The 18574-nt window shown below is 48.2% G+C and overlaps 1 protein-coding gene across 1 annotated transcript in view; it reads right to left on the bottom strand.

Moving 5' to 3' along the window:
* The window catches only part of WDR76 (WD repeat domain 76), a 212794-nt gene that overhangs the window by 110370 nt on the left and 83850 nt on the right, over positions 1-18574 (bottom strand). The window contains exon 7 of the mRNA XM_063925481.1: positions 16218-16261. Coding sequence (XP_063781551.1) covers positions 16218-16261 — 44 coding nt within the window. The remainder of the gene's footprint in view (positions 1-16217; positions 16262-18574) is intronic.

Genomic DNA, 18574 nt, shown 5'->3' with positions numbered 1-18574 from the left:
ACTTCCTGGATTCCGCGTCCGCAGACCAGTTGCGCAGCCAGAGACCCCTGCGAGCTGAGACGTCATGGAGGAGATCCCCGCAGCCATGGAACCCAGGTCTTTCATGGAATCCACCAGGAACTCTGCAGAATCCTGAATATTATGTAAAAATAAATCAACGTCATCTTTGTCCAGCGTAGTCGATTCCTCCTGCAGAGTGATTGACCACCTGGCAATAGCTTTAGCAATCCAAGCACAGGCTATAGTAGGCCGCAATATAACCCCTGAAGCCGTGTAAATGGATTTCTGCGTAGCATCCACCTTGCGATCTGCCAGGTCCTTTAACGCGGTAGATCCCGGGATCTGTAATACCACCTGTTTTGACAGCCTGGAGACAGAGGCGTCGACTATCGGTGGGGACTCCCATCTCTTCCTATCTTCCTCTGGGAAGGGAAAAGTCACCAAGACTCTCTTGGGAATCTGGAATTTCTTTTCCGGAGTTTCCCATGCCTTTTAAAAGATAGCATTTAATACTTTGGATGCCGGGAAGGTGAGGGGGGGCTTCTTATTATCTGTAAAGAAGGCCTCCTCCACCTGTTCCGGAGCTGTGTCCAAAATGTGTAAAACATCCCTAACAGCCTCAATCAACTGCACCCCCTTGGCAAGTGATGCTGTCCCCCTTAACACATCCCCGTATGCAGCGTCAGAGTCGGTGTCTGTGTCATCCTGCATAATTGCAAGTGCACGTTTGTGAGAATGTACCGCAGGGGACCCCGAGGAGGCAGTATCAGACCATACAACCATAGAGGACTGGAGGACCTGAGTGGCATGCTCAGTCCTAACAACTCTATCAGAAATCTGATAAATAGTCCCCCTCAGAGAGACTAACCATTCTGGCTCTCTAGCTGGGATCTGTGCTAAAACAGTGCAATCCTGATTACATGGAATGGAGTCTTCCTGAGAAGACAACTCCTCTGCAGCATATGAAACAGTGTCCCTAGACATGTTGTCACACACCCTCAAACACCCCACAAACACACAGGATAATATGTAGACAGAGTTTCCCCCCCAAGAATGGCAGAGAGACACAGAGATTACAGCCAACCCACACACAGTGCTATTAGAGGTATAGGGAGTCCCTAACCAGCGCTGACTGTGTCCCTTAATAGGTGACACAGCCTTTATACAGCCCCCCCCCTTCTACAACTCCCTGGTACCGTACATATAGCTGGCGATTGCTCTGAAGGGACCTGGATCCACTTGGTAGTGAGTGCAGGCAGGAAAAAATAAGATTTTACTTACCGATAAATCTATTTCTCGTAGTCCGTAGTGGATGCTGGGACTCCGTCAGGACCATGGGGATTAGCGGCTCCGCAGGAGACAGGGCACAAAAATAAAAGCTTTAGGACTAGGTGGTGTGCACTGGCTCCTCCCCCTATGACCCTCCTCCAAGCCTCAGTTAGGATACTGTGCCCGGACGAGCGTACACAATAAGGAAGGATTTTGAATCCCGGGTAAGACTCATACAAGCCACACCAATCACACCGTACAACCTGTGATCTGAACCCAGTTAACAGTATGACAAACGTAGGAGCCTCTGAACAGACGGCTCACAACAATAACAACCCGATTTTTTTTGTAACAATAACTATGTACAAGTATTGCAGACAATCCGCACTTGGGATGGGCGCCCAGCATCCACTACGGACTACGAGAAATAGATTTATCGGTAAGTAAAATCTTATTTTCTCTGACGTCCTAGTGGATGCTGGGACTCCGTCAGGACCATGGGGATTATACCAAAGCTCCCAAACGGGCGGGAGAGTGCGGATGACTCTGCAGCACCGAATGAGAGAACTCCAGGTCCTCTTTAGCCAGGGTATCAAATTTGTAGAATTTTACAAACGTGTTCTCCCCCGACCACGTAGCTGCTCGGCAGAGTTGTAATGCCGAGACCCCTCGGGCAGCCGCCCAAGATGAGCCCACCTTCCTTGTGGAATGGGCCTTGATAGATTTAGGCTGTGGCAGGCCTGCCACAGAATGTGCAAGTTGAATTGTGCTACAAATCCAACGAGCAATCGTCTGCTTAGAAGCAGGAGCACCCAGCTTGTTGGGTGCATACAGTATAAACAGCGAGTCAGATTTTCTGACTCCAGCCGTCCTTGAAATATATATTTTCAATGCCCTGACAACGTCCAGCAACTTGGAATCCTCCAAATCGCTAGTAGCCGCAGGCACCACAATAGGCTGGTTCAGGTGAAACGCTGAAACCACCTTAGGCAGAAACTGAGGACGCGTCCGCAGTTCTGCCCTGTCCGAATGGAAAATCAGATATGGGCTTTTATACGATAAAGCCGCCAATTCTGACACTCTCCTGGCTGAAGCCAGGGCCAGTAGCATGGTTACTTTCCATGTAAGATATTTCAAATCCACCGATTTGAGTGGCTCAAACCAATGGGATTTGAGAAAATCCAAAACTACATTAAGATCCCACGGAGCCACTGGGGGCACAACCGGGGGCTGTATATGTAGTACTCCTTTTACAAAAGTCTGGACTTCAGGAACTGAAGCCAATTCTTTCTGGAAGAAAATCGACAGGGCTGAAATTTGAACCTTAATGGACCCTAATTTGAGGCCCATAGACAATCCTGTTTGCAGGAAATGTAGGAATCGACCCAGTTGAAATTCCTCTGTCGGGGCCTTCCTGGCCTCACACCACGCAACATATTTTCTCCAAATGCGGTGATAATGTTGTGCAGTCACCTCCTTCCTGGCTTTTACCAGGGTAGGGATGACCTCTTCCGGAATGCCTTTTTCCCTTAGAATTCGGCGTTCAACCGCCATGCCGTCAAACGCAGCCGCGGTAAGTCTTGGAATAGACACGGTCCCTGCTGAAGCAGGTCCCGTCTTAGAGGTAGAGGCCACGGATCTTCCGTGAGCATCTCCTGAAGTTCCGGGTACCAAGTTCTTCTTGGCCAATCCGGAGCCACGAGTATCGTTCTTACTCCCCTTTGCCGTATAATTCTCAGTACTTTTGGTATGAGAGGCAGAGGAGGAAACACATACACTGACTGGAACACCCACGGTGTTACCAGAGCGTCCACAGCTATTGCCTGAGGGTCTCTTGACCTGGCGCAATACCTGTCCAGTTTTTTGTTGAGGCGGGACGCCATCATATCCACCTTTGGTTTTTCCCAACGGTTCACAATCATGTGGAAGACTTCTGGATGAAGTCCCCACTCTCCCGGGTGTAGATCGTGTCTGGTGAGGAAGTCCGCTTCCCAGTTGTCCACTCCCGGAATGAACACTGCTGACAGTGCTATCACATGATCTTCCGCCCAGCGAAGAATCCTTGCAGCTTCTGCCATTGCCCTCCTGCTTCTTGTGCCGCCCTGTCTGTTTACGTGGGCGACTGCCGTGATGTTGTCCGACTGGATCAACACCGGCTGACCCTGAAGCAGGGGTTTTGCCAGGCTTAGAGCATTGTAAATCGCTCTTAGCTCCAGTATATTTATGTGAAGAGACATCTCCAGGCTTGACCACACTCCCTGGAAGTTTCTTCCCTGTGTGACCGCTCCCCAGCCTCTCAGACTGGCATCCGTGGTCACCAGGACCCAGTCCTGTATGCCGAATCTGCGGCCCTCTAACAGATGAGCACTCTGCAACCACCACAGAAGAGACACCCTTGTCCGTGGAGACAAAGTTATCCGCTGATGCATCTGCAGATGCGATCCGGACCATTTGTCCAGCAGATCCCACTGAAAAATTCGTGCGTGGAATCTGCCGAATGGAATCGCTTCGTAAGAAGCCACCATTTTTCCCAGGACTCTTGTGCATTGATGCACAGACACTTTTCCTGGTTTTAGGAGGTTCCTGACAAGTTCGGATAACTCCCTGGCTTTCTCCTCCGGAAGAAACACCTTTTTCTGAACCGTGTCCAGAATCATTCTCAGGAACAGCAGACGTGTCGTCGGGGTCAATTGAGATTTTGGAAAATTCAGAATCCACCCGTGCTGTTGCAGCACTACTTGGGTTAGTGCTACTACGTCCTCCAGCTGTTCTCTGGACCTTGCCCTTATCAGGAGATCGTCCAAGTAAGGGATAATTAATACGCCTTTTCTTCGCAGAAGAAACATCATTTCGGCCATTACCTTGGTAAAGACCCGAGGTGCCGTGGACAATCCAAACGGCAGCGTCTGAAACTGATAATGACAGTTTTGCACCACGAACCTGAGGTACCCTTGATGTGAAGGGCAAATTGGGACATGCAGGTAAGCATCCTTGATGTCCAGGGACACCATAAAGTCCCCTTCTTCCAGATTCGCTATCACTGCTCTGAGTGACTCCATCTTGAACTTGAATTTTTGTATGTACAGGTTCAAAGATTTCAGATTTAGAATAGGTCTTACCGAGCCGTCCGGCTTCGGTACCACAAATAGTGTGGAATAATACCCCTTTCCCTGTTGTAGGAGGGGTACCTTGACTATCACCTGCTGAGAATACAGCTTGTGAATGGCTTCCAATACCGTCGCCCTGTCTGAGGGAGACGTTGGCAGAGCAGACTTTAGGAACCGGCGAGGGGGAGACTTCTCGAATTCCAACCTGTAACCCTGAGATACTACCTGCAGGATCCAGGGGTCCACCTGTGAGTGAGCCCACTGTGCGCTGAAATTCTTGAGTCGACCCCCCACCGCCCCTGAGTCCGCTTGTAAAGCCCCAACGTCATGCTGAGGGCTTTGCAGAAGCCGTGGAGGGCTTCTGCTCCTGGGAGGGAGCTGCTTGGTGCACTCTTACCCTTTCCTTTGCCTCGGGGCAGATATGACTGTCCTTTTGCCCGCTTGTTCTTATAGGAACGAAAAGACTGCGGCTGAAAAGACGGTGTCTTTTTCTGTTGGGAGGGGACCTGAGGTAAAAAGGTGGATTTCCCGGCTGTTGCCGTGGCCACCAATCCGATAGACCGACCCCAAATAATTCCTCCCCTTTATACGGCAATACTTCCATATGCCGTTTGGAATCCGCATCACCTGACCACTGTCGCGTCCATAAACTTCTTCTGGCAGATATGGACATCGCACTTACTCTCGATGCCAGAGTGCAAATATCCCTCTGAGCATCTCGCATATAAAGAAAAGCATCCTTTAATTGCTCTATAGTCAATAAAATACTGTCCCTATCCAGGGTATCAATATTTTCAGTCAGGGAATCCGACCAAACCACCCCAGCACTGCACATCCATGCTGAGGCGATGGCTGGTCGCAGTATAACACCAGTATGAGTGTATATACTTTTCAGGGTAGTTTCCAGCCTCCTATCAGCTGGATCCTTGAGGGCGGCCGTTTCAGGAGACGGTAACGCCACTTGTTTTGATAAGCGTGTGAGTGCCTTATCCACCCTAGGGGGTGTTTCCCAGCGCGCCCTAACCTCTGGCGGGAAAGGATATAATGCCAATAACTTCTTTGAAATTAGCAGTTTTCTATCGGGGTTAACCCACGCTTCATCACACACTTCATTCAATTCCTCTGATTCAGGAAAAACTACAGGTAGTTTTTTCAGACCCCACATAATACCCCTTTTTGTGGTACTTGCAGTATCAGAGATATGCAAAGCCTCCTTCATTGCCGTGATCATATAACGTGTGGCCCTACTGGAAAATACGTTTGTTTCTTCACCGTCGACACTAGATTCGGTGTCCGTGTCTGGGTCTGTGTCGACCGACTGAGGTAAAGGGCGTTTTACAGCCCCTGACGGTGTCTGAGACGCCTGGACAGGTACTAACTGGTTTGCCGGCCGTCTCATGTCAACTGATTTTTGTAACGTGCTGACATTATCACGTAATTCCATAAACAAAGCCATCCATTCCGGTGTCGACTCCCTAGGGGGTGACATCACCATTACCGGCAATTGCTCCGCCTCCACACCAACATCGTCCTCATACATGTCGACACACACGTACCGACACACAGCAGACACACAGGGAATGCTCTTATCGAAGACAGGACCCCACTAGCCCTTTGGGGAGACAGAGGGAGAGTTTGCCAGCACACACCCAAGCGCTATAAATATATAGGAACAACCCTACAGAAGTGTTGTTTCCTTTATAGCAGCTTAATATATCAATATCGCCAAAAAAGTGCCCCCCCTCTCTGTTTTTTTACCCTGTTTCTGTAGTGCAGTGCAGGGGAGAGTCCTGGGAGCCTTCCTCGCAGCGGAGCTGTGCAGGAAAATGGCGCTGTGTGCTGAGGAGATAGGCCCCGCCCCCTATTTCGGCGGGCTCTTCTCCCGGTGTTTGTGAGACCTGGCAGGGGTTAAATACATCCATATAGCCCCAGGGGCTATATGTGATGTATTTTTAGCCAGAACAAGGTATTATCATTGCTGCCCAGGGCGCCCCCCCCCCAGCGCCCTGCACCCTCAGTGACCGCTGGTGTGAAGTGTGCTGACAACAATGGCGCACAGCTGCAGTGCTGTGCGCTACCTCATGAAGACTGAAAAGTCTTCTGCCGCCGGTTTCTGGACCTCTTCACTTTTCGGCATCTGCAAGGGGGTCGGCGGCGCGGCTCCAGGACCGGACTCCATGGCTGGGCCTGTGTTCGATCCCTCTGGAGCTAATGGTGTCCAGTAGCCTAAGAAGCCAATCCATCCTGCACGCAGGTGAGTTCACTTCTTCTCCCCTAAGTCCCTCGTTGCAGTGAGCCTGTTGCCAGCAGGACTCACTGAAAATAAAAAACCTAATAACTTTTTCTAAGCAGCTCTTTAGGAGAGCCACCTAGATTGCACCCTGCTCGGACGGGCACAAAAACCTAACTGAGGCTTGGAGGAGGGTCATAGGGGGAGGAGCCAGTGCACACCACCTAGTCCTAAAGCTTTTATTTTTGTGCCCTGTCTCCTGCGGAGCCGCTAATCCCCATGGTCCTGACGGAGTCCCAGCATCCACTAGGACGTCAGAGAAATGGCGCTGAACGCTGCTGGGTCCGCTCTGAGGAGAAGCTCCGCCCCCTCAATGGCGCTGTCTTCCCGCTCTTTGAAAGATTATACTGGCCGGAGGATTTGTGCTGGCCTGTATCCGCAGACCCCGACAGGCTTGTAGTGGACAGTGCAGGGTCCAGAGCGCCCTCCCAGCGCCGCACCGCAGTACCGCTGAGCCTTCCAGGAGTGCGGTTAAGACCGCGCTCCTACCCTCTAGTCACCCTCTTCAAACTGTCCTCCCGCTTGCAAGGGGGCACAGTGACTCACTCGCCACACTTCAGCTCCCTGAGTCCGAGCGTTCCCCTGCGGCGGGGCGCGATCGGCCCCCTCTGGAGCTCAATGTCCAGTCAGCGGGAGCAGTGGCTCAAGACCCTGCAGGGCGGACACTGCTCCCCCCCCCTCCCTCGCTGCAGGGAGGCTGTCGCCAGCAGCCTCCCTGTAAAATAAACTCTGAAAAGAAAGAAAAAAAAACTTTTCCTAAGAGAACTCTGTAGAGCTCCCCTAGCTGTGACCGGCTCCTCCAGGCACATCTTCTAAACTGAGTCTGGTAGGAGGGGCATAGAGGGAGGAGCCAGCCCACACTATTAAACTGTTAAAGTGCCAATGGCTCCTGGTGGAGCCCTCTATACCCCATGGTACTAATATGGACCCCAGCATCCTCTAGGACGTAAGAGAAAGGTAACGTTTCCAGAGCTTTCTTGAAGGATGCGTCCGCTCTCCAAGTACAGAGCCATAACGAGCGCCTGGCCGCAACCGTTGAAGCCGAAACCTTAGATGTAAGGATAGCTGTTTCCAGGGCAGCTTCGCCAAGGTAGGTATTGGCTTTCTGAATATTCCCCACCAGGACCAACAACTGGTTTCTACTAACAGTAGTCGACAGACCCTGGTGTAGTTTCTCTATCCAACAAGCCACAGCCTTAGTTATTCAGGCTGAGGCCAACGCTGGCCTTACAACTGCACCTGCATGTGTGTAAGCTGTTTTGGGAAACGTGTTTAACTTACGATCCGTGCGATCTTTGAGAGAAGAGGTATCCGGAATTGGCAGAACTGATAAACGTACCAGACGTGCGTCCACTGGGGGGGGGTTCTCCCACTTGGACCTGTCCTTAGATGGAAACGGGTAGAATGACTGATATCGTTGGAGAGCTGAAATAGTTTATCCGGTTTGGCCCAAGCTCCTTCCAACATATCCTCCAATTGTGCTGAGGAGGGAAATTGTGTGGAATCTTTCTTCATTTTTTTGAAAACCGGTGTCAGACATAGGGAGCCGGTGCCTCGTGTTCAATATCCAGGACCAGACGTATCTGATTGACCAGGGCTTCCACCTCTGCCACCAAAAGGGAGTCTTCCAGACCCGAAGGTGTCCAGATCAGAACCCCCTGACTCACCCTCCTTATCTGCATGAGGGGACTCTAACTCCGAATCCCCTTCAGAGAGAGGTGTAGCGGTGTCGCTAGAGTCATGAGCCCATCTGGGACGTCTTTCCATGTCCATAAGTTGTTGCATGGAGAAGAGAACTGAGAAAGTCCCTGAACCGACTGAGCCAATGTGTGAACCCAAGGTGGTTCAACCTGGGGAGAAGGAAGCGGATAAGACTAACCTGGACAGGTGGAGGAGGTGTCGGATCAGCTCGTGGCGGAGCTCCCACACATGCAGTGCATTGGTGCGCGGAATCCTGTGAAGAGAGAATATTGCAGCACACACGACAAGTGGGAGGCTCCTGTGTAACAAGCATTTTGCCTCTGGATGACATTGTTAAAACTAAACAGAGACACACTAGTATACAATTCAAGAGTAACAATGAGAAAGCACTCAACCCAGGTAAATTACACAGTAAATAAGATAGGCTGGCCACTGGGGTACCCCTTGCAGACCCAGGCTCTGTATAAGGGATGTGAAGACAACCACATGTACTGCAGTAGCACACCCACACACACTAATCCACAGAATGCTTGAAATAAAACAATACAAGGAAAAAAGGATGACGATTGCGCTATAATATCAGGTGCGTATATGAATGAAAACACTGCTGTAATGTACAACCCTCTGGTTTTATTTTAAAAATCTTATGTATACATATATAAAAAAAACACAACATACATACAAGTTTAGTGTGAGCTTACTTGATTCTTATATTAAAACTATCGAATTCATATGAAAAAATTCTATAATGAAAAAATCCAATGCAAAGATGTATTTTTTAAACAGTCAACTGTGTGCGAAATGCGTTAGAAAATCTGCTGATCACCTTTTACGGGACACCCCACACTTGGATTCACCCCAAAGAGCTGGGAGAGTTTTAATATAAGAATCAAGTGAGCTCACACTAAACTTGTATGTATGTTGTGTTTTTTTATATATGTATACATAAGAGATTTTTTAAATAAAACCAGAGGGTTGTACATTACAGCAGTGTTTTCATTCATATACGCACCTGATATTATAGCGCAATCAGTCATCCTTTTTTCCTTGTATTGTTGTTTTTGAAGCAAGAGTGTGATAGGCTCTCAAGCTTCATTAATAAATTTGGCTGTGTGAACACAGGCACAGCTAGACTGATTTTTGCAGCTTGAGTTGTGATAAACATTGAAGTAATTGACTAGTATAATAATAATAATAATTTTATTTATATAGCGCTCTTTCTCCAATAGGACTCAAGGCGCTTAACAGATACATAGCATAATATAGTACAGAAAATAATGAAGTACATTTTCATAAAATACAGAAGCATGAAGATACTAAAAGGGACATTATGGAAATGCTTGAGTAAACAGAAAAGTCTTGAGTCTACTTTTGAAGGATTCTATAGTTGGGGCCTCTCGCACTGTGCGGTGTAGTGAGTTCCATAGAGTCGGAGCTGCATGACTAAAAGCTCGACCCCCAGATGAATTACGGTAGATTCTAGGTACTGCTAAAAGTCCTTCATCTACAGATCGCAGTAATAGAGTGGGGCAGTATGGGGTCAGAAGCTGTTTCAGGTACCTTGGGCCCGGGTCATGTAATGCTTTGAAACTCAGTAAGCCAATCTTGAAGATGATTCGCCATCGTACAGGCAGCCAGTGAAGGGAGTAGAGGATGGGTGTTATGTGGCTAGAACGGGGCTGGTTGGTTAATAGCCTGGCAGCTGTGTTTTGCACCAGCTGTAAGCGCTGCAATTCTTTTGCTGGTAGACCAAGGTAGAGGGCATTACAGTAGTCTAAACGAGATGATACAAATGCATGTATGACTTTTGGCATATCATCTGAGGGAATTAAGTGCTTGATTCTGGCTATGTTCCTCAGGTGAAAGAATGAGGATTTGATTGTGGCTGATATCTGATGTTTAAGTGTCAAGCCACCATCCAGGACAACGCCAAGATTCCGCACATGATCACTGGTCTGTAATTCTGAATCCCCGAGTGTAAGTCCAGTTGGTTGGCTATGCTGCAGTCTTGTCCTTTGATGTTGCGGTCGTATCATAAGGACCTGTGTTTTATCCGGGTTCAGTCGCAGCCAACTGGCGCTCATCCACTCCTGTAGTTCAGCTAGACAGCCATTTAGGGTTGCTATTGGGTTATCAGTGCCCGGAGCAAAGGACAAGTACAGTTGTGTATCATCTGCATAGCAGTGGTAGACCAGGCCATGGTGCCTGATTATTTCGCCCAATGGGAGCATGTATACTGCAAAAAGCATGGGGGATAGTATAGAACCTTGTGGGACACCACATGGCAATGGCACTGGTGGTGATGAGTATAATCCAGATGATACTCTCTGTGACCTGCCTGTGAGAAATAATTTGAACCAGCTTAGGACTGTGCCATCCAGACCACAGAAATGTATCAGTCGCTCAATCAGAAGCCCATGGTCCACGGTATCAAATGCTGCTGAGAGATCCAGAAGGATTAATATTGAACAGTCACCTCCTCTATCCTTTGCCATCAGAAGATCATTTAACACACACACCAGGGCTGTTTCAGTGTTATGTCTTCTCCTGACTCCTGATTGAAATGGATCATAAATATCATGGGTTGTCAGGCGGTTTTCCAGTTGATTTGCAACGACTTTCTCAATAACCTTTCCTAGGAAAGGAAGGTTTGATACCGGTCTGTAGTTGGTCATGCAGTCGGGATCTAAATTAGGTTTTTTAAGAAGCGGTCTAACAATTGCTTCCTTTAGGGGTTCAGGAAAAATGCCTGTCTGCAAAGAGCATTGAACAATTTTTGTAAAGACAGGACCAATTATATCCATACAACCTATTAGAAGCTTGGTTGAGGCTGGGTCCAGATCACAGGTGGTGGGACGCAAAATCCGAGCAATTTCAGCAGTGTCCTTTACATCCACTGGATCAAAGCTGGTCCATGAAGGCAGGTAGCTTATATTGGCAGGCTTTGTAGTTTGGCACTCCTTTGATGGCACTGTGGAGATTCCAGCCCGGAAGGTGGATATTTTATCTGCAAAGAAGTTTGCAAACTCGTTGCATCTTGCCTGGGAGAGGGTCTCATCAGTCTGCAGGCATGCTGGCTTGCAAAGCATCTCCACTGTGCGGAAAAGTTGAGCTGGCCTATTGTTTGCTGCTGTGATCTCATTTGACAGGAACTGTGCTTTCTTACGAGTGATTGTCGATTGATATTCTTCGTTATGCTTTATTAGTTTTATTTTGTCATCCACTAGGTTAGTCTTCCTCCATCGTCTTTCCAGTCTACGCCCCCTTTTCTAGAGCTCACTAACACTGTTGTTGAACCATGGAGCTTGACGTTGTGGTTTACGAGGTCTTAAACGCACAGGGGCGATAATATCAATTGCAGCCATAATATCCTTATTATAATAACGGACTAGGGAAGAGGGATCTTCACAGGCACCCAATATAGCAGAGAGATCCAGATTTGCTGCAAGAGCCTGGGGAGTCGTACCCCTCCTTGGACGATACCTGGTCAACTCCACGGGCAGAGATCTTATTTGAGGGGTTGCAACTGAGAACCAGAGGGAGTAGTGGTCTGACCAGATGACTGGGTTTATTTTTAGGTCAGTGACTTCTAATCCAATCTGAAAGACAAGGTCGAGAGTGTGACCACTTTTATGTGTGGCAGAGGGAATGACCTGTGTGAAGCCCAGACCATTCATTGTGCACAGGAGGTCTTGGCCAAGGCGTGAGAGCTCATCATCCACCCATGCATTGAAATCCCCGAGGATGAGCCATCTTTGATGTTCCAGAACCAGGCCAGCAACAGTGTCTGCAATTTCTTGTCGAAATATCTTTCCATCTCCAGGTGGCCGGTAAATGAGAAGTACTCTGAAACCTAATCCTGTCGAACTCCGGGCAGCAATGCACTCAAATGAGCGAGTAGTTTCAATAGGGTGGACCCTAAGTTTAAGTTCTTTTTTGAAGCAGATAGCCACCCCGCCGCCCCTGCGGTCCAGTCTTGGGTTGTGGATGACAGAGTAGTTTGTTGGTACTGCAGCCTCCAATATAGGTGCTGCATTTTCATCTAGCCAGGTCTCTGTAATACAGGCTAGATCTGCAGATTCAATAAGGTCAGCAATTGTTGCAGTCTTGTTTCTTATAGATCTGGCATTACAAAGGACTGACCTGATTGGGCATACCAGAGGGCCTTCAGTTTTCTTTATGTTAAGTGCAGGAGCTCTGGGTATGGGGGTCACAAAGTGAGAGTTGACAGTTCTGTCCTTCCAAACACAAGGCCGTCTTTTGGGTATCACTTCTATTTGATTGTTCTTTGAGTATGGGGGTGAGCAGGTGGGTAAAGGACTTAGATGGTTACCGGGGGAAATACATTTCCGGCCTGCTCGCTTCCCACGAATGCGCCTGTATTTTCTTTTTAAAATGCCAAGGGATTGGAGAATAGAAGCCTGTGATGGTGTGATAGGAACTGCAGAACGTGGTGGGCGGAGTGAAAGAATTAAGCTGGAGCAATACGTATACATTTGGTCATCAATGACAGATTACTATAAATTTGAGCTGCATATGATGATGAGAGAGGGAGAGAAAGCAGAGTTTTTTGTTTTTTTTTTCCTTTTTGTGTTTTGTTTTCCCCCAATTCGGTATGTGATCCAAAATTATAATGGGATTATGAACAAAGTTATTGCTATAACCTATTGTGTATATTTGAAGCAAGTAATAAATAAAATAACTGCTGATTTAGTCAATTATCCTAGGATAGGCAGCCTTTTGGAAAGGTGTTAGAAGCCAATTCCTACTGTGTAGGTGTGAAAAGTCTCAGTGTGAGAGGCCTTTGAAGTAGATTTTGTGGGGGTAGTGATAACGTGTCCTGGAAATAGATCCTGATTTTAAACAGTGAGCCTTCAGCAATTCAGAGCCTGAATATACTGATATTAGTAGATTAATGCAATAAGTCAGTTATTTCTTGCTCAGAGAACAGAGGTGGATGATGTCTAAGTGAGGGGCTGGATGATAGGTTGTAATCCACAGTACCTTATCTGGGTAATGTCCAATGCAGAGTACAGCAGCTGCTAAACTGAAGGATCTCTCAGTGGAGATATGCAGAGGATTCAGTCCAGGATTCAATCCAGTGTGTATCTCAGCGCAGGAATGCAATCCGTTGGTTTTGATGAAATGTCCGTGTAGAGTAGTACAAGTTCAAGGTAAGTCCTTGGATATTTATGATGATTCATAGGTCAGTTGTGGTGAATTTATGCTGTTTTATGGAGATGATCAGGAGCATACATTAGGTGAGGCAGCCATCTTGGGCGCCATACTTTGTATACAAGCTGACTAGCGCCTGGAACATTGTTGGTTTGAAATAAAACAAGAAAAAGTGGGCCAAGATACTCAACTGTCCTAATGTAAACCAGTAGGCAGGAGAATTAGGCTGAACCCGGCCACTGGAGCAGGGTACAGAGGAGAATGTGGCCAGACCTTCCTCTTTCAGCAAGTCCCAGCCAGCATGTGAGCTAAAATGGCTGCTCAGTGTTTTCTGGGAGGGACTGAGAGGAGGAACAGCCCTGGGGCAGACTCTGAGCAAAGCTACCAGTGAGCCCCAGGGGTGGAGGAGGGGCGGCAGGCCGGGCACCCTCCCCCTCAGATGTTGGACCCCAGCGACAGTGCCCACTTGCCCAGCGGCTATTGCCCTGGTGGTCTAGTGGAACAAGACGCAGTGCACCTGGTCCCCCACTCATCTGCCCTCCCGCTGTCTCCGCTCAGCGGGAGGGGATCGCTGCTCGTCGCGGCTCCCTGCACGAAGGGAGTAGATTGTAAGCTTGCGAGCAGGGCCCTCTACGACTGTTTGTTTTTACCCAGTTTTGTCTTCTAACTGTGTCCAGTTGTAAAGTGCAACGGAATTTGCTGCTCTATATAAGAAACTGTTAATAATAATAATAATAATAATAATAATAAATAATAATAACTCACCCTCCAGGACCGGATGCGGCGGCGGGAGGAGGCGGAGTGCTGCCTGGCTGTCCCGCAGCGGAAGACCCTGGCCCAGTTACCAGTGCTGCCGCCCGCGGACGCTGGGTGTTGGAGTGGGCATGCTGGGCACTAAGTGCTCCAGCGTCCCGCTCTCTTAGCTGCGGCTGCATTACTATCTAATAAAAATAAAAAGTAACCTAGCTGTTTAGAAACAGCTTCTAAATGAGAGGTGGCATTCTCCTGCCTTGGCAACAAAAAAAACCCCAACTGGCTGGCCCCGGAAATAGAGGACAAGGGAGGAAAGGCCTGCTGGGTACTTTTAAGTAATCCCTTTTGGTGACAGCCTGCTTCCAGCCCAGCCTATACCCAGCGTTAAGCCTTCTCCTGTGCCCCCTAGTGGATGCAAAAAAAAAAAAAGGTTTAAACCAGATTTTGTTTTGTTTTTTTGCATTAATGTTTTAATGGGGAATTTTTTTTTTTTTTTAACCCTGCTTATTACAATGACACTGTGAAACATTGCCATGTGTTAGAAACCACCAGTCTGACCAATTCTTGTGGAAGAGGGGCGACCAAGAACCTGCGTGGACTAGGACCAACTCAATCCAAAACGTAGCCCGGAGACAGGATATCCTGGACCCAGAGATCTGCGACTGACAAGAACTAGATGTCCTGGAACAGGAGCAAGGAGGCACCTACCATCAGCAGTAAGGTGAACTGCCCTGCCAGTTTTTTGCAGACTATTTTACAACCAAGACATACATTCCTGTGGCCGGAATAAATATTCTGGCGACTTGCACGCAACCCCTCATAATAGATTCGGACCAGAAATCTGCAGGAAAAATACACCAGCAGAGGAACAAGCCTGGGCGCTAGTGGCATAAAGAGCGGATTGGGTGGAAACTAAGTAGTATATTTAATTAAGGTCGAAAGCTGCAGTCTGTCGAAAAGACGGCAGTTTTCGACTTTTTAAGGTCGAATCGTGATTCGACCTATTCAATCCCAGCTGTTTTTATTCAACAAGTCGGGGAATTCGACTTGTCGAATAGTACGTGAATCGGCGGTATAGCTGCCAAGTCACATACTTTTGAGGGAAACGGGGCCAAATTCGACAGGATTTGGCCCCGTTTCCGACCATCTCAGTCCGACATAAAAAAATGTCGGACTGATATGAGGGACCTTAGAGGAGGAGAGGGGGGAGAGCCGCGGGGAGACGGAGGACAGCAGCGCTACAGCATAGTGCTGCAGGAGGATGTGTTACAGTCGCGCCGCTCAAGGCAGCGTCCACCCGGCTCCAGCAAGTGAGGTCACGCTTGCTGGAGCTGGGTGGACACTGCCGTGAGGTCTGGCGGCTGTGAGACATCCTTCTGCAGCACTGCTCTCCTCCCTCTGCCCGCGGTTGTCCCCGCTGGTCTCCCCCCTCTCCTCCGCTCACAGGTCTCATCTCAATTCGACGTTTTTTTAAAGTCGAATTGAGATGGGATTGAATAGGGGGGTTGTCGGATCCATTCCAACAAATGCATGTCGGAATGGATCCGACCCTAATTGAATATACCCCTATGTTACTTCAGTGTGCCCATCAGACAAGCTCCTTTGAGAGTTGCCCTATCGTATTAAGACAGAAGTACACAACATACTACAGAATCAGAAATTGTTCTACATTTTCAATATTATATGGACATAAATACAGTGTGAAGATCCTTTTCTTTTAACTTATACATTACTGGAAATTCCTTTGCCACTTTGATTCTACTTCACAACCCATGTGCCCAGCAGATTGTATGGTATTATTGCTTCACTACATAAATTCAGAATACGGGTTCTTTATGCAATAAACAAAAAAGATAACAGTGTATTATTATATGTTAGGTAACACAACCAAACATATCAGGTTCAACAATGTTAGAGTTTACCTTTTACAAATCTGTTTTTTAGGCGGATGTAGACTTGATGCAGTCTGTAAAATAGCAAGGATATATACAGTTTGATAAAGACAAGCAGCAGACAAACTTCATGCAAATAAAATCTCAGGCTTTGAATAGAATTGTAATATAATTAAAAAAATAATAATAATAATAAAAAAAAAGGAAAATAAAGTCAATTTCTAACACTAAAACTCACATAGAGATATGTTGCATATGGCAAAGACACCTGGGTGCTTTACTGGGTTTGGGATGATGCTGCCAAAAACTAGATTTATGGTAAGAACTTACCGTTGTTAAATCTCTTTCTGCGAGGTACACTGGGCTCCACAAGGATTAACATTGGGTGTAGAGTAGGATCTTGATCCGAGATACCAACAGGCTCAAAGCTTTTGACTGTTCCCAAGATGCACAGCACCGCCATCTCTATAACCCCGCTCTCATGCACAGGAGCTTAGTTTCATTAACCAGCCCAATGCAGCAGCAGGTACCAGAGATGACAACCGCTCGTAGCCAATGACACCACACACTAACCGCAGGAGAGGGTGTCAGCGGCTATACCAATACCAACCCAAAGAAGCTAAGTGCGTCAGGGTGGGCGCCTTGTGGAGCTCAGTGGACCTCGCAGAAAGAGATTTAACAACGGTAAGTTCTTACTATAAATCTCTTTCTGCTGCGGGGTACACTGGGCTCCACAAGGATTAACATCGGGGATGTCCTAAAGCAGTTCCTTAAGGGAGGGGACGTACTGTAGCGGCAACAAGAAACCGGCATCCAAAGGAAGCATCCTGGAAAGCGGCGGTATTGAAGGCATAGAACCTTATAAACGTGTTCCCTGAGGACCACGTCGCCGCCTTGCACAATTGTTCAAGGATCGCACCACTGTGGGCCGCCCAAGAAGGTCCAACTGACCAAGTAGAATGGGCTTTAATGGTAACAGGAACCGGACGGTCAGCCTGTACATAAGCATGTGCAATCACCATTCTAATCCATCTGGCCAAAGTCTGCTTGGAAGCAGGCCAGCCACGTTTGTGAAAACCAAACAATACAAAAAGAGAATCAGATTTCCTAATGGAGGAAGTTCTTTTCACGTAGATACGGAGAGTCCGTAACACATCCAAAGACCGCTCTTTGGTAGATGACTCAGGAGAATTAAAGGCCGGAACCACAATCTCCTGGTTAAGGTGGAAGGAAGGCACCACCTTAGGTAAATAACCCGGCCGCGTTCTAAGAACCGCCCGCTCACGGTGAAAAATCAAATAGGGAGACTTACAGGATAAGGCCCCCAAGTCCGATACCCTTCTAGCTGAAGCAATAGCCAGCAAGAATACGACCTTAAGAGAAAGCCACTTAAGGTCAACAGAGGCAAGAGGCTCAAACGGAGACACTTGCAAGGCCTCCAAAACCACCAACAAGTTCCAAGGGGCTACAGGCGGCACATAAGGAGGCTGAATCCGCTACACACTGAGTGAATGTATGGACATCACGTAGGGTAGCAATTTTTCTCTGAAACCAAACCAAGGCAGAGATGTGAACCTTGAGGGAGGCCAGATGCAAGCCTAAGTCTAGGCCCTGTTGTAGAAAGGCCAATAGTTTGGCCGTACTAAACTTGAAAACGTCATGATTGTCAGACGCACACAAAGTAAAGCAAGCATTCCAGACCCTATGGTAGATCCGAGCAGAAGTCGGCTTATGGGCCTTCAATATAGTTTGAACGACCGCCTCAGAAAAACCCTTGGCCCTCAGGACGGAAGCCTTAAGGGCCATGCCGTCAAAGCCAGACGGGCCAAATCCTGGTAAACACAAGGGCCCTGAACGAGGAGGTCTGGTCGTTGTGGAAGTAGAAGGGGACGATCCCACGAGAAACCCAGGAGATCGGAGAACCAGTGCCGTCTGGGCCACGCTGGAGTGACCAGAAGCAGGTTTCCTCCTTCTTGCTTGAACTTCCGTATTACTCTGGGCAGGAGTGACACCGGAGGGAACACGTACGGTAGCTGAAAGTTCCATGGAATTGCCAGAGCGTCTACGAATGCAGCTTGAGAATCCCTTGTCCTTGCTCCGAAGACCGGAACCTTGTGATGGTGTCGAGACGCCATCAGATCCACATCTGGAAGGCCCCACGTGTCCACGAGAAGTTGAAACACCTCCGGATGGAGGCTCCACTCTCCTGCGTGTACATCCCGACGAATGAGATAGTCCGCTTCCCAGTTCAGGACACCCGGAATGAACACTGCGGATATGGCCGGCAGACGGCGCTCCGCCCACTGAAGAATCCGTGATACTTCCCTCATTGCCATGCGGCTTCGAGTGCCGCCTTGATGATTTATGTACGCCACCGTGGTGGCGTT

Source organism: Pseudophryne corroboree, chromosome 6 (genome assembly GCF_028390025.1).
Source record: "Pseudophryne corroboree isolate aPseCor3 chromosome 6, aPseCor3.hap2, whole genome shotgun sequence".
In the NCBI taxonomy this organism is placed as follows: Eukaryota; Metazoa; Chordata; class Amphibia; order Anura; family Myobatrachidae; genus Pseudophryne; species Pseudophryne corroboree.
Note: the sequence above shows the minus strand (reverse complement) of the source record. Positions and strands in the feature narration are given on the sequence as shown.